General features: G+C 39.0%; 1 protein-coding gene across 1 annotated transcript in view; it reads right to left on the reverse strand.

The window, feature by feature from the left end:
* The window catches only part of VEPH1 (ventricular zone expressed PH domain containing 1), a 219469-nt gene that overhangs the window by 94549 nt on the left and 108990 nt on the right, over nucleotides 1–15930 (reverse strand). Inside the window, exon 7 of the mRNA XM_043996166.1 lies at nucleotides 15475–15695. Coding sequence (XP_043852101.1) covers nucleotides 15475–15695 — 221 coding nt within the window. The remainder of the gene's footprint in view (nucleotides 1–15474; nucleotides 15696–15930) is intronic.

The raw sequence follows: 15930 nt of genomic DNA on the forward strand, positions 1-15930 counted from the left end.
CTGAACTCCCACTTCCCATGTAGTCTATAATGACATCTTGGGTACATTCACAATAATATCAGTAATAGCAGTAGCAGAAGTCATCATAAATATATGGCCACAATGTTTTCTCTTACTAGTCCACAGGATGGGGTTTAAATTGATATGCCATCTCTCTCTTGTGGGGGTTTTCATTCAGTCTTCTCCAGAGCAAACACCACAGATTCAACAGTACCTCACGGGATCCCTTCCTACACATGTCCTTATTGATTCATGAGATAGGATTTGAACTTTGATCTCATTATTATGCAGAGCTCCTAATGAGGAAACTCCCTCCATGAAAGTAGATAGACATCTTTGTGATTTACAGTTTGAGAGCTCCTGAGGTACTGTGTCAGAGATGGGACGATCTTTCTGACTGAAGCTAGCTTTTCTTCCATTATACCATGCTTGTTTTTCATTTGTCTTTAGTCTTTAAACTATGGTACTCACAACTGATCACAGTATTTCAGTTATATTCTCAATTGAATCCTTGGGGGCAATTCAGCAGTGAAATATATCCTTGTAATTCAAATCTGTTCATTAAATTACTACATCTAGGATTTTTTTTAAAAAAAGTAATGTACTACCCCCCCCCAATGCCTACATGTCAGATGTAATGCATTATGTGAAGTTTTAAATCTTCAAATATATGAGCTGTGAGTCAGAACAAGAAGTTCTTCTTGTAATTGGGACTTTAAATTTGTTGATTTTTTTCTTGTTAAGCTCTAGGCTATAATAACAAAGATAGAATATTAAAGCTGAAGAGAACATTTTTCTTCCACAGAATTTCAAGCTACTAATTTTGTCTGACTATTGGACACCTTCATTGGGACAGTTGTTAATCCATGTTTTATATAACCCTTAGTTTCAAATATCTCCTATTTATTATTCATAGTATTTATATTTTATATGGCTCAAAGACTGCTTTAAAAAACTTCACCCAGGGCAGCTAGGTGGTATAGTGGATAGAGCACTGGCCCTGGATTCAGGAGGACCTTAGTTCAAATCTGGCCTCAGACACTTAACACTTACTAGCTGTGTGACCCTGGGCAAGTCACTTAACCCCCCCCCCCCAAAAAAAAAACACCAAACCCAACAAAAAAACCCTCATCCATCCTATATATTGTGGGATTGGAGAAGCAACTATGAAGAGATGTAGACATACCCAATCCAAGAAACCAATGAAAATGCAAAATAAAATATATCTTGAGCAAAAGCAATGTCTTTCCTATCCCCTTTATTGGGATTCTTTGGTTTCACCTGATAATGGCCCACTCTAGAGAAAAGGAGACCAGAACAGCCAACATTGATGCAGCTCTAGAAAGAGAAATCAAGAAAGATTTCTACAAGTTAGCCCACTACTACATTTCTGATCTAGTTACCATTAAAAGTGCCTTAGGAGTTTTAGGAGGTGGTCAGCTCTCTGGAAGTTTTCAAGTGGGGGTGGAATAACCACTGGTGCAAAAGAGAGTCCTCTTTAGGTATAATATGCAATAAATTACCTGATAGATAGATAGATGATAGATGACTGAAGGTAAGTAAATAGTAATTAGGTAGACTGATAGTAGTTAGCTAATTAGCTAGGGGATAACAATCAATAAGTAGGTAGGTTGATAGACAGTAGATAACTAACTAGCTGGATAGACAGATGATAGGATAGATAAATCGTAGGTAGGTAGATAGTAGATAGATGAATGGATAGGTGATCGATGATAGATGATAAAGAAAGATAAAGACAGAAGCAGAGATAGAGAACATTCTGTGATATTCTTTAGTTGACATGCCAATAAGTATTACAGTTTCCTACTAATCCCCTCATCAAAAATGCCTTAAAGAAAAGGTTGGATGTTGGAGGAGATGTGAGAAAACTGGGATGCTAATCCAGTCGGTAGAGTTGTGAACTGAACCAACCATTATAGAGAGGGATTTGGAACTATGCCCAAAGGGCTTTAAACTGTGTAGACCCTTTGATCCAGCAATATTATTGCTATATCCCAAAGACATCAAAAAGGGAAAAGGACCTATTTGTACAAAAATATTTATAGCAGCTCTTTTTGTGGTGGCTAAGAATTGGAAATTGAAAAGATGCCCATCCATTGGGGAATGGCTAAACAAACTGTGGTATAGGGTTGTAATGGAATATTATTGTGCCATAAGAAATGACAAGCAGGATGATTTCAGAAAAACCTGGAAAGACTTACATGAACTGATGCATAGTGTAGGGAACAGAAGCAGGAGAACATTGTACACAGTAACAGCAATACTGTTCAATGAAGAACTGTGAATGACTTAGTTATTCTCATTAATACAATGATCCAAGACAATCCCAAAGGGCTAAAGATATCCACTTCTAAAGAAAGAACTGATATTGTTTGAATACAGATTGAAACATGAAATTTTCACTTTTTCTTTCATTTTCTAAAATCTTATTTGAGTCTTTTTTGTATAAAATGACCAATATGAAAATGTTGCACATAATTACACAAGTATAACCTAAAAAACAATGCCTTAATTACGTGTGTACTTGACCCTAACAAAACTTGGCATAAAGGCCTTTAGTTGTTGATTTTTCTCAGTAAGTTTTTTTTAGGTGTTTATAACTTTTAAATTATTTTTCCCATTCTTTTGATATCTTCCCCTCCTTCAGGTACCAAATTCCTCAACATTCTTCATAATTCTAGCACTTCTAGCATTTAATTACTGTTTTTATGTAAATTTAATCTAATCCAGTTATTTCTATTTTTTGTTACCCTTGGTTCTATTTCTATCTCCTCTTTCAGCACAACAGGAATTCTGACATTAAAGACTGAGTATGGTGGCTATACTATCCTTGATAGTAAAAACAAATTGCTATAAATATCTTTTCAGATCTTTTCCAACTTTTCTCTAACTTCCTTTCATTTTCATCCTTAGATGCCCTGGTAATGATTACCTAACTGGGTCTTTTGCCAGACTTTCTTTAAATTGACTTCAATTTCCATTGCTTCTCTCTGAATTATGAAGTAAGACTTCTTATAATCATTATCATCCTTTTCCATAAGATTTTGTGAATGAGTTTATATCATAAATTTATGTTGATGGTGGTCAAACTGCCATCTCTCTGCTTGTCAAGTAAGCCAAGTCTTTGCTAAGGTGATTTTAAAGTTCTTTTAGTTGCCTTGTTATTTACATAACTTAACATGTCCATTACTTAACCTTCTGTATAAAGTTATTACAGTAATTTCTACTGTCTATTACTCATTTTTCGTTATCAACAACTTGTTTAGATAGGTCAGGATTAAGTTATTTCAATTGCATGTCCTATAGTTTAACGTTATTTTCCTTTCTAGATTTATGGTAATTCTGGTCTTTTGTTTTAAGACATTCATTATCTGATTATACACAGATGAAAGACTAATTAATGATTCCCCCCCTCCAAATTGTTACAAATATGATAAATTTCTTTTTTTTGCAATATTTTTTGGTGCTCATCATGTCATTAATACTTATTAATCCTTTCTTGAAGAAAGTATTCATGGTATAAAGATGTGAAGCTTGTGTATATTTACAAGTGTTTGAACTCTCTGATTCCATGTATGTTCGATATTTTCTGACATAATTCTTAGCACCTTCAACTATTTCCACTTTTGAATTTAATTTATCAAGTATCAAGGTATATTTTGATTTAATTTGGAGGCTCTTCTCAAAGTCCTCATAACAATTTCACCACCATTTCACCCTCTGAAGTCAATTTTGGAACATAAGCTGTAATTATTTTCATAGTAGTTGTGCAAATATTTATAATAGTTTTGCAGTATAAGGTGACCAAATGTCCCTTGTTGCCTTTGGACATATGATAAAACCAACTTTGTTGACTTTCTTTGCCTTTCCAAAGAGAATCTGTCAGTCCCATTTCCATTTGGCTGTATCCTCCTTATTTCTTCTGGTTCCTTTAAAACAAAATGTCAACATTAATATGATTTTGTTCCTCTCATCATAAGTATTCCACTCTTGACCATTCAATGAAGATCTCACATTATGAGTGCCGACATAGATGATCTAAAAACTGATTTGTAGCACTCCCTGTCCCCTTTTCCACCTTTCTGCTGCTATCCCTGCCAAAGGCAAATGGCGGTGCAGAGAACTGAGGACCGCTTTGGATTTTTCTTTGTTGTATAAATCATTATGTTCTGATAATTAATTGTGAAGTGGCCAGTGTATTGGTGATGAGACTTTCCATACCTAGAGAGGCTGTTCCTTGGAAAGTGGGCTGAATCAGTTGCTAAAACTGTACCTAAGTCTTTCTGGCATGTTGGCAACTGCTACACATTTATTCATGTCATTGAAAATCTGATAAAATTTCCTCTGTGTATAGGTCTTTGCACACAGTAGAAGTGTAATAAACATCTATTTTTAAATGAATGAATGTTGATCAGAATAAGGCCAAGCAGGGACAGCTTTAAGGCACTTAGAATCAGGTGCATAGCCTTCAAAACCCAGGATCACCTCCATGTTACGATGAAGCATCAGCGTCACTTTGTGGGGTTCATGAGCTTATGATAATTATTAAAACATTTTAAAACATTGGTGCTAGAAATAGTACAGAAAGATAAGGTTCTTCACTTTTTAAAATAGACTCTCTTGTCCTATTAGGTTTTCTATTTGGTGATAAAGCTGCTGAGTGTTATTTCCTACACTGGTTTTCTCACAAGAAGTACTACTTGAGTTATTTTAATGTCAGTGGTTTGCATGATATCCTTAACACTCATCCTTGTCTCAAGAAGCCAGGGATTGGGGATCAGTCACCGAAACAAACAAAATAGGCACTCTGAGGTTAAAACAAGAGAAATGCAGAGATGTGGCTTTATTTCTCACCAGTCCCTTCAACTCTGCTTCCACCTGGGCCTCCCAGGGACCTGAGGCTCTCTGAAGAGAGGTGAGGGAGGGGTTTCTATTCATCCTGGGGGACTAGGAAGGATAAGTAGAAAATGCAGACTGGCCTTAATCACAAGCACCACTCCAGTTCCTCTTGCTTCTTTGTTCTCTTTTGAAAATAAGGATGTGGGTCTGGGAGACAGCAGCATCTTCTGAAGTAAGCTTCTCCAGAAGTAAATTCAACCCTATTTTCCCTCTTCCATCAAAAGGAAATGTTTGTTAATGTGAAGGGTTGAGGGGAATCATGAGAAGGAAGGAGAAAAGGTGGAGGGATGTTGGGTGTTGTTATTTCTTTTCCATTCGTTAGATTTAAGTCCAGAGGTAACTTTACAGAGATGTTTGCCAGGACTCTGTAAGCCCCTAAATATTAACTTGGCCTCAGCTCAGCAAACCACATTAGGGGAGGCTCATATGATTTCCAGGCTGGAAAGTTTCTAGTCTCAGCTGCCAAAGGCAAGTTTTTAAAAACATCTCTAGGGATGCCCAGGGGGAGGCTTCATTACCTCCCACTTGGGTAAGCCTAGGCTCCCCTTAATAACAAATTGTCCTATTGGCAAGAAGCAAATCTCACTATGTAAGGAAGATGAGATTGTAAACCTCATAGGGGGTCAGAAGATTGGCAGACTTTCTTAAAGGGTCCTTAAATCAAAGAAAAACAGCATTAGTTAATGTTTGGAAATTGCAGCTCAAGGTATTATCCAGAATATGCCTTCTTACAGTGGTAAACCTTTAGAAAATACATAATAATATCTTACATTTGGGAAGCACTTTACAGCTCATAAAGTGTGTTCACATATATTACTTTATAATATTGTCTTCCTTATCAATCTAATGTCTCATCCTCAGCTTGAACCATGCTTAGTGAATTCCTTTCAAATGTATATAATCTGTAAATCTTATGTTATCATCTTTTTATTCAAATCATTGATAGTGACATAAATTTATAAGAGTTTAATTTTGAATGAATGAATGTTGGACAGAAAAAGAACCAGGACAGAACTGTAACATACTGAGATCCAGCTGAAGAAGAGTAAGACCCATTGTGACCTCTTAGAAAGGAAGGTGTTGACCACTAAGAACTAGATTGGCTTCCTTAAGAATAAATCACGGAAACCAAAACTCATTCCTCCCTTTTTTAGGGTTGCTATACTTCCTGGATATTGTAGATCTATAGTTTATCTAGATATCTAAGAAAGTCTCTTGCATTATTCTTGTACCCCAAATGAAGAGCTATAGACCAGATTAGTAGTTCTGAAAGTGTGGTTTCAGGACTACTGAGACTCACAATAGACCCTTTTAGGGCCTTTATGGGGTTAAAACTATTTCAAAACAATGACATTTTAATCAAATATGGTAAATATTGAAAAACATAACCCATATAAATAAGGTTCTTGGAGGCTTCTCAATAATTTTTTTTTTTTTTGCGGGGCAATGGGGGTTAAGTGACTTGCCCAGGGTCACATAGCTAGTAAGTGTCAAGTGTCTGAGGCCAGATTTGAACTCAGGTACTCCTGGATCCAGGGCTTTATCCACTGCGCCACCTAGCCACCCCCTCAATAATTTTTAATAGTATAAAGGGGTTCTGAGACCAGAACATTTGAGAACTTCCAGACTAGATGATCATAGTTTTAATTTTGTTTTTTAGTTTAGTAGGTTTTTAGTTGGTTTTTAGATCAGTCTGATTGGAACCAAAGGGTTTTTGTTAACAAATTTATATCAGCCCAGGAAAAAGTATCTATCTAGTGGAGTGCCACAAGTCTCTTAATTTTTTTCCAGGGAATCAGATAACAGTATAGCTAGGATACTTACCAAAGTTATGGATGCCATGAAGCTAAAAAGGACAAATAATAGTTTTCCTCTCAGAAATGAGGGAAAAAGAAATAAATCTCAACACACTGAGACAATGGAATGAAGCTAACTTTTATATTTCAAAGATCTTAGATTTCATCACTGTGGGTACTGCCTCCATAGACACAGATCTCAACTTCTTTGATTGGGTAGATAATTTTTGAGAGATGTGTTATCTAAAAATTTGAGCCCCATGAGGCCAATTTGACGACAAGCTTCAACTAAGCTGTGTTTCATTTGCTTCTCCAATACAGACTTACTGTCCACTTGTGAGTTCATACTCAGAAGTGTTTCCAGGATGGTAGTACCCACCAGAGCTAGTACTATGTTAGTAGAACCTTTGAGGACTCAGGGTTACCACAGGATAATGAGGCACTGGAGCGGGGTTGAGCAGAGAAAATCGAAGCTAGAAGGTGACATTGAATGGTAACAAGGGTCAAATTTTTCCTATAGGCTCAAGAAATCAATGGCACAAGCAGAAAATATGGGGCATGTGGTGAAAGTAGTTTATATGGAAAATAACAGCAGCTCAAATGGACTATGAGCTCTATAAGGGTTAGCAGTGTCAGGTGGGAGCCAAAAAAGTCACTCCTCTCTTAGACTGATGAATAGATTGTACCTAGTGCAAGTATATTGTCTAGAGAATTAAAGAGACGAGTGCCATTTAACTCACTCATAGGCAGACTGCTCCTGAAAAAGCAGCCATTTCAGGGTCTCCACCTTTGAGAAGGGACATCGATTACTGGAGAATTCCAAGGTCAAGTCATCAGAATGGTGGAGACTAGAAACCATGATACTTGAAGAAGCACTGAAGCAGCTATAGGGATTTCATTTTCAAAAGTGAAGACTCAGGAAAGATGAGAACCATGTTCAAATATCTATAGTTTTGTCATGTAGAAGAGGGGATGGGTTGTGCTTGGACCTCAACAAATAGAGGTCATAGAGAGACAAATTTCAATTTAATATTAATATAGTCTTCATAACAATTGGATCTTCCCAAGACTAGAATGGAAGGAGTATAAGGAAATTCCATGTGGATGACCATTCATTGGAGATAACATAAATAGAATTCGTAATATGGGCCAGGGGACGGACTAGATTGACCCTGAGCTCTCTTACAACTAAACTACCATGAATTTATTATTTTATGAAATAAATTTTATCTCAAGTCCTGTGATCTCCTTGAAGGCAAGGAAAATAATGCTTACTTGGATTTGGGTCCCCAGTGTTAAGCACAGTGCTTGGCACATTGTCAGTTCCCCTACCTCAGAATATTTGAGGCAAATAAGCAAATACTACAAATGAGATAAAAGATTGAGGTGTAATTTACATTAATTTTACAGCCCTTTTTTCAATCATTCTAAGATAAAAAAGAAAGCCTTTTGGGGCCGCTATGTGGTGCAGTGGATAGAGCACCAGCCCTGGAGTCAGGAGTACCTGAGTTCAAATCCAGCCTCAGACACTTAACACTTACTAGCTGTGTGACCCTGGGCAAGTCACTTAACCCAAATTGCCTCACTAAAAAAAAAAAAAGAAGAAAAAAAAAAGCCTTTTGCACATAAAACCCTTTCCAAGATGACTTTGATACTTCCCTCCTTGCATTCTTTATTTTATCCATCCTGGCCTATCCATGCTATTCTTTGTACCTGGCACTATATCACTGTCTTCATGCTTTTGCACTGGCTAGCCCAGCTTCCTGAATGTTCTCTTCCTAGAGATAGCCTGAACCCTGAACCCTGAACCCAAGATCCTTGGAAAGAGCAACACCCCCCAGACCACTAGTCAGCCAGCTTCCAGCCCAGCCCTCACAATCATTAACTGAGGACTTATTCTCCTATGGAGAAGGTACCAACTATTCTTACCAACTTCCAACCAACAGCAGGAATGCTGACCCAGCTGAGGCAGTAAGGTGCCCTGTGGGAGAGACAGGAGGCAGTGTTTTCTGGGCAGGACTACAACCACTTTGACCGATATTGTCCCTCAGACCCTGATCAACCCGGCAACCCAGGATCGTGAACCTTGGGAATAGCATTGTTCCAGCCCAGTGTCTTTAGCCACCATCCTGGTAAGCTACCCCTGTGGAGACTAAGCCTGGCAACCACTCTAATGCACAGTGAGGTGGAAAAGTGGCTAGAGCACCGGACCCAATCCCAGGAAGGCCTGAGTTCAAATCTAGCACCAGACATTTACTTGCTATATGACCCTGGGCAAGTCACTTAATCTCTGATTCAGTTTTCTCAACTATAAAATGAGGGTAGTAAAGCCCCTGCATCCCAAGATTGTTGTGAGGATTATATGAGATAATATTTGTTAAATACAATGCAGTGCCTGGTACATAGTAGATATTTAATAAATTTGTATTTATTTCCTTCCTTCTTCCTCCTTCCTTCTTTCCTTCCTTCCTTCTTTCCTTCCTTCCTTCCTTCCTTCCTTCCTTCCTTCCTTCCTTCCTTCCTTCCTTCCTTCCTTCCTTCCTTCCTTCCTTCCTTTCTTCCTTCCAGGCACCATGGCTTTCTTCAAGTATTTGAAAGGATGCCATAATTTAACTGGGTCTGCTTCAACTCAGAGGGCAAAATTAGAAGCAAGAGATAAAAGTTGCAAAAAGTTGAATTTCATCTTGTTCTAAGGAAACAACTTCCAAACAATGAAAGTGATTTCCAAATTGAATGAGCTGACTCAGAAGGTAGTAGGCCCCTTCTTACTGGAGGCCTTCAAGCAAAGGCTAATTGACCACCTATTCAGCAAACAGGAGAATGGATCCTTGGTCAGGTACATCTTGGAATAAATGGCCACTAAGATTCTAGAATTCTATACAACCACTGGTATTGTCCTGGAATTCAAACCAAAACTAAAAGTGAGGTAAATGTTATTTTATTAATTGAAGTAGATTTGAATGATCAGAGTGCTTTTATTTTTTATTTTATTTTAATTTTTTTTTTTGGTGAGGCAATTGGGGTTAAGTGTCTTGTCCAGGGTCACACAGCTAGTAAGTGTCAAGTATCTGAAGTCAGATTTGAACTCAGGTCCTCCTGACTCCAGGGCTGGTGCTTTATCCACTGTACCACCTACCTGCCCGAGAATGCTTTTATTTCATATGACAAATTGCAACCAAAACATCCCAACAATGCTCTAATTTCTCTGCTCATACATCATGTTAGTGTTCCAATGCTGCCATTATTCAGTATGGAGCAAAAAAAATAGTTCATTTGGGTCATTTAACATGGTGGGATCTGGTTGTTTTTCTGGCCAGTCATAGTGTCTCACTCCTCCATTTCTTCCTGTTAAATGAATTCCTGAGATACCTTTACAGCTCTTCAGATCATCATAAATGTTGCTTAAAAGGGGGAAAATGGTTGAGTAAATGAACAACAGATGGACCATAAATGGTGCCACATGTCAGACTTAACCTATTCAGGAGAGAAAGAAACAGAGCTGTGGTTCTATTCTGGCACTGGGCAGGGATGATGAACAATGCCCATGACTCCAAGCACAAAAGGATGACACAATTCAACATCATGACTTTTTATAAAAATGACCACATTAGATCCCTCTTGATAAAAAATACTCCTTTCTTCTTAAAACTCTGGCTTTATTCTTAAACATCACCTTGGTAGGAGGATAGTCTGCCAAAGTAGAGGGGGAAACATTAAGGGAGTGTCACATGTTTTTAATTATAATTCTGAACAAGCTCATGTAAGTTTCTTAGACCAACAATTGTTCTAAAAGACTTGATTTGTCTTTGTATAAACACATCATTCCCAGAAGGAAGAGTGAACACTTCGCAACACTTTTAAGATGTCATTTCTATGCTGTGGTAGATAAGCACTGAGTAGTTATTGACTAGAAGTGCTTTCAATATGTGCTAGGGGTTAAGGGGACAGCAAGAAGGAATGTGTGAGCTGGGCTGATCAATGAAAGCTTCATGGAAGAAATGATTATGGAGGTAGGGTTTGAAGAAGAGTATTCAAATAAATGGCAAGGAGGGGAAAGAACCAATAACGAGTTTGAGGGACTAAGTAACAGCACTAAAGAGGATACTCAAAGATCACAGATTAAATATGTTCCCTGCTTTTAGTCTATCGTGGTTCCAAATATAGATTAGGTCCAGAAGTGACTCAATATCCGATGTCGAATCCTTTGGCTAGATGTCTAGGGTCAGCCTGAAGCTATTGTGGGACTTCTCCCAATAGAGTAGACCTTGAGCTCACAACCTTTAGTAAGAGTAGTTCTCAAATGTCTTAAGACTCCTATTCTTTTACCAACTCTTACTTTTATCTCCCATGTTTTGTTAATATCTTATAGAATTATATTATCTTTATAGACACTATGGTAAAGGTATACACACAGAGGATGAGGTTGACACACGCATTGTCAGAGCTAGCTCAGTGTTTGGGAGGCTCTGAAGTAGTGTGGGAGAGAAGAGGTATTAGGCTGCCTACTAAACTGAAGGTTTACAGATCCATTGTGTTGACCTCATTGTTGTATGCCTTTGAGATCTGGACAGTTTACCAGCACCATGCTAAGAAACTGAATGGCTTCCATTTGAATTGTCTGAGGAAGATTCTGAAGATTACCTGGCAAGATAAAGTACTGGACACTAAGGTCCGTTCTTGAGCTGAACTGTCAAGCATTCAAACTCTACTGTAACTCTGATAGGCTGGCCATATTGTTTTGTTTGTTTGTTTTTTTGGTGAGGCAGTTGGGGTTGTGACTTGCCCAGGGTCACACAGCTAGTACATGTCAAGTGTCTGAGGTCAGATTTGAACTCAGGTCCTCTTGGATCCAGGGCTGGTGCTTTATCCAGTGCACCACCTAGCTGTCCCCCTGGACACATTGTTTGAATACCAAACATGCATTTGCCTGAAAGACTCTTTTTTGGAGAATTCACACAAGGCAAGTGCTCACAGAGGTCAGAAGAAGCAAAATTCTTTCTGAAGAACTTTGGAATCAACTGTGAGACTTGGATATACTGACACAGCACTACCTTTCATGGCATGCCCACATCAAAGAAGGTGCTGTGCTCTATGAGCTAAGCAGAATTTCAGTAACTCAAAGGAAACATAAAATGCACAAATTTTGAGATAGCTCCACTCCAAATGTTTATCTGGACTATTTGTGCTGGACCTGTAGTAGAGCCTTTTGAGCTCCTGTTGGGCTCATTAGTCACAGTCAGACACATTGCCCTTTGACCTCAACATAGTTATTTTGGCATTTTGGTCCTCTTTGGGAATGAGGGACAACAAACAACTAAGTCATTGGTGGTACAAATTCTGAAGCTGCGACTTAAATACTTTGGCCACATAATGAGAAGATGGGACTCATGAGACAAGATCCTGTTGTTGGGAAGGATTGAAGGCAAAAGGAAAAGGGGAAGGCAGAGGATGAGATGGATAGATAGTGTCATGGAAACAATGAACAGGAAATTGGACAGACTTTGGAAGATAATGGAGGATAGAAGCACCTGTTGTGCTATGGTCCATGGGGTCACAAAGAGTTGGACATGACTGAAGGATTGAACAACAAATATACTGCGTCCTTTCATTTCTCCTCCACTTAACTTCTTGCCTCTTTGACCTGCTATGACTATGATTTAACTTTCCATTATTTCAGGGCTGGCTCTTAAAAGTTTGAGCTGGATGAGGATTTAAGTAATCTTCATTCATTTTATTTGGTTTTAAGTCTATCATTGAATATTTATTCATCTTCATCCTCAATCAACTCTCTTATTGCTTTGAAAGCTTCGGTCTAAGACTTAGGGGCTGGGCCCAAAAAGAATGAATTGCTTTTGGAGGCAGCTAGGTGGTGCAGTGGATAAAGCACTGGTCCTGGATTCAGGAGGACCTGAGTTCAAATCTGGTCTCAGACACTTGACACTTACTAGCTGTGTTACCTTGGGCAAGTCACTTAACCCTCGTTGCCCTGCAAAACAAAACAAAATACAACTTTCAAAGAGAAAGAATAGATTGCTTTTTATCTTTGGGGGACAGTGAGTAGGATGTTAGGTTGGAGTTTCAGGGAGACTACCTAGGGCATAAAGATAAGAGGGGCTAAGCTTTTAAGTCTTTCTCCTCCTTTGCCTTTTCCCCTTCTACCTTTCTCTATCTTTTCTTCTTCCTTCTTTTTTTTTCTTCCTTGCTCTCCATGATTTCCTTCCCCACTGTTGTGATAGCGACCTCGCATAGCTTGCCACAAATACTGCTTCATGACTGACTATTCCACAGGGGCCTAGTAATGTCAGCCTTCTTGACTTCATAAAGGACTTGGAGAAGATGCTTTGGATATCCTCCCTCTGTCTGCTCAGCCAACCTGACAAGTTGCCAGGGTCTCAGGTGTGCCTTCCCCAGCTTTGATTGCTTAGTGGCTGAATAGAGGAGTAGTCATCCAGAGTGCCTGAATCTCAATCCCTGGCACATTCTCTTGTTTTAATTCATAATGGAGGTTATGGCCCTTGGGTTCCTTCAGAATAGATGTCAAAATCTAATATACTTTGTTCATCTTTCCTAATATTTGGTCTTTGTTCATTTGGTGTCTGGTCTTACTAAATGATTTCCAAAATTGAAGAGAACAAAATACAAGCTCGTTCTTTGGATGCATTTAATAAAAACTGTCCAATTTACTCAGAATGATTTGGCACACTGGGGCTCCTGTCTGCTTTGGTTTTTCATCCTCTCTCAGATGCTAATTATTTTTTCTTTCAATACTCTTGGAGTTTTGGCCTCTGGTCTCAAATCTTGCCTGCTAAGCTGTGTGTTAGATTTGTAAATTGGGTGACATCTGTTTTGAATTTGATCATCTTTCATTTTCTCTCATGCCCTCTTCACTTATTAATTTCCACTTCAATTGTGTGGCTCTGACCTTTTGCTGCATGTTTCAGACAATAACCTAGAGAACTCTTAGTTTTGGGGACAGAGAAATTAGGGAAGCCAAAAGTTAACAATGATGGCTATTCAGAGAGAAGATGCTGCTCCAGGAGCCATAGCAACCAATACAGATAAAGATGAGCAGTTAATAAGAGAGATTCACTGCTGCCTGTCTGCTTGCACCAATATCTGGGGGTTCCCACCACAGGCTCTCAATGGGTCAGAAGAACAATGAGAGCGAGGAGAAAGGACTGAGCTAACTGAAACCACTTATGGGGAACGAAAGAGGGCTCAGGCATCCGTGTTCTCATAGTCTTTCCCCTTTCCCTTTTGCTTGCCTTTCTTTGGGTTACATGAAGGGGGGAACGGATAGCAATGGGAACATCCACTAAGACTTTTTCTCATGTGTGTAGCTTTGCTCATGAGATTTTCTCTTTCCTTCCTTTATTTCTTCATTTCCTTCTTTCTTTCCCTCCTTTTATTCTTCTCTATCCTTTCTGTTTCTTTCTTCCCTTCCTTCCTTCCTTCTCCCATGATAAGGCTGTATGGTATAGTGGATAGAATAGTGGACTTAAAATCAGAAAAACCTGGGTTCAAATACAGCTTTAGACACTTACTAGTGCCTATGGGCAAGTCACTTACCTCTGTGATCCCCAGTATCCTCAGTTTTAAAATACTAATAATAGCAACACCTTCCTCAAAGGACAAATTTTTGTGGGGAATATGAAGTAAATTTGAAAACTCAGGAAGGGTTCCTTTGCTTAAAGCAAAGAAGGTGACTGTGATATCCAAATGAGGCCAGGTATGTAAAGTGTTCTGTTAGAAGTCATGTCTTATTACTCTCTCTCAGAATTTGCCTGTGAAGTATTTCTGTTAAATCTTTGTCCCTGGGATCTATTTAATGAGAAGAGGTTCATCTGTTATTAAAGTGTCCCTGCTATATTTAGGGGATTTAAAATATTAGTGGCACTCTTCTCAGCTCCTAGAAATACAACAAGTTTGTATAATGTTTAATACTTCTCCAAAGCACTTTCTCATGCATTATCTCACAAACTCGGTCAAAATAGATTCTGTCTCTTAGCCTCCTGACTGCAGGGCTTTAGCAGAGGAAGCTGAGAGAATTAGACCTAGGCATGAATGAAGCTTAATCTTTCTTCTCTGGCACACAGGCCAGTCACCAAGAGGGAGCAATCAGCCTACGGGCTGTGCACAGAATGCCAAGTGGCCTTCCTAATAATGGGTTCTCTCACAATCCCATGGAAGGCAGCAGTGTGAGTTCTAAACTAGTTCCCTGAAAAGTAGCATCATGGAAATTGTGTAAAAGCTTAGGGGGCATACTTGACTTCCTAAGAGCACGTGCTGTGGGGATCAACCATCCCTAAAGTTAATCTCGCATCCCTGGGAGGCCTTCCCCCTAAAGATACCCCTAGCCAGGTCATGAATATTTTAGAATGAAAGACTTAAAGTGTCTTTTCACACACATATGGGGAAGATTGTAACAATTGCCTAAATCTTCATGTGCTCAGCTGAGATAATAGTGAACAAAGAAAAGGAGCATTTCTCATCATTCTCCAAGGAAGAAGATGAAGTTGCAGGGGTGGGGGGACAGTATTTGTATCATCTACTTCGCAGGGGAGGATATAAGTGGGCACTGCAGGACTTTTATTCTAGTTTATGTAGCTCTGGACAGAAATTGTCATTCTGTGGCATGAGGAATATATTCAATTTTCCAGAAGAAGTTTTATTGCAAAGGATGTGTGCATAAATGAGGTGTTTTTGTTGGGCTCATCTCCCATTCAGAGGTAAATGTGGCCCAACAACATCCATTTACCTCCTTTTTTGGGTATTGCTGCTGTCCAGGTGTCGAATGAGAAGCTTGGCAATGGCAGTGAAACTGTTACTCATCCGGTAGATATCTCTGCTTTGAGTCCCCAGGATGGTAGAGAAGGTGTCTGTGAGATTCTTAATCTCCAACAAGAGAAGGTGGTGAAAGGAATGCTCCATGTTGGCTAGCTGGTCCACCAAGTAAGTCAGGCAGGTCCTCGCACTCTCCTGCCAAAGACAACAGGGAGAAATCCACATTTTGTTCATTCAGAGAGTCCCAGAACAAACACATAACATATTCCTTATGGAATTAAGCCCATATGGACCAAGCAATGAGGTCAAAAGAAGAGGCTAAGTCATCATTCCAAGTACAGGCCATCTCAAATTGTTTGTTCCCCAGCCTTGCTGTCTCCAATTTCTTCCTTCATGTCCTTCCAAATCATGCTGGATACCATGGTTGGAC

This window comes from Dromiciops gliroides, chromosome 3 (genome assembly GCF_019393635.1).
Source record: "Dromiciops gliroides isolate mDroGli1 chromosome 3, mDroGli1.pri, whole genome shotgun sequence".
Classification (NCBI taxonomy): Eukaryota; Metazoa; Chordata; class Mammalia; order Microbiotheria; family Microbiotheriidae; genus Dromiciops; species Dromiciops gliroides.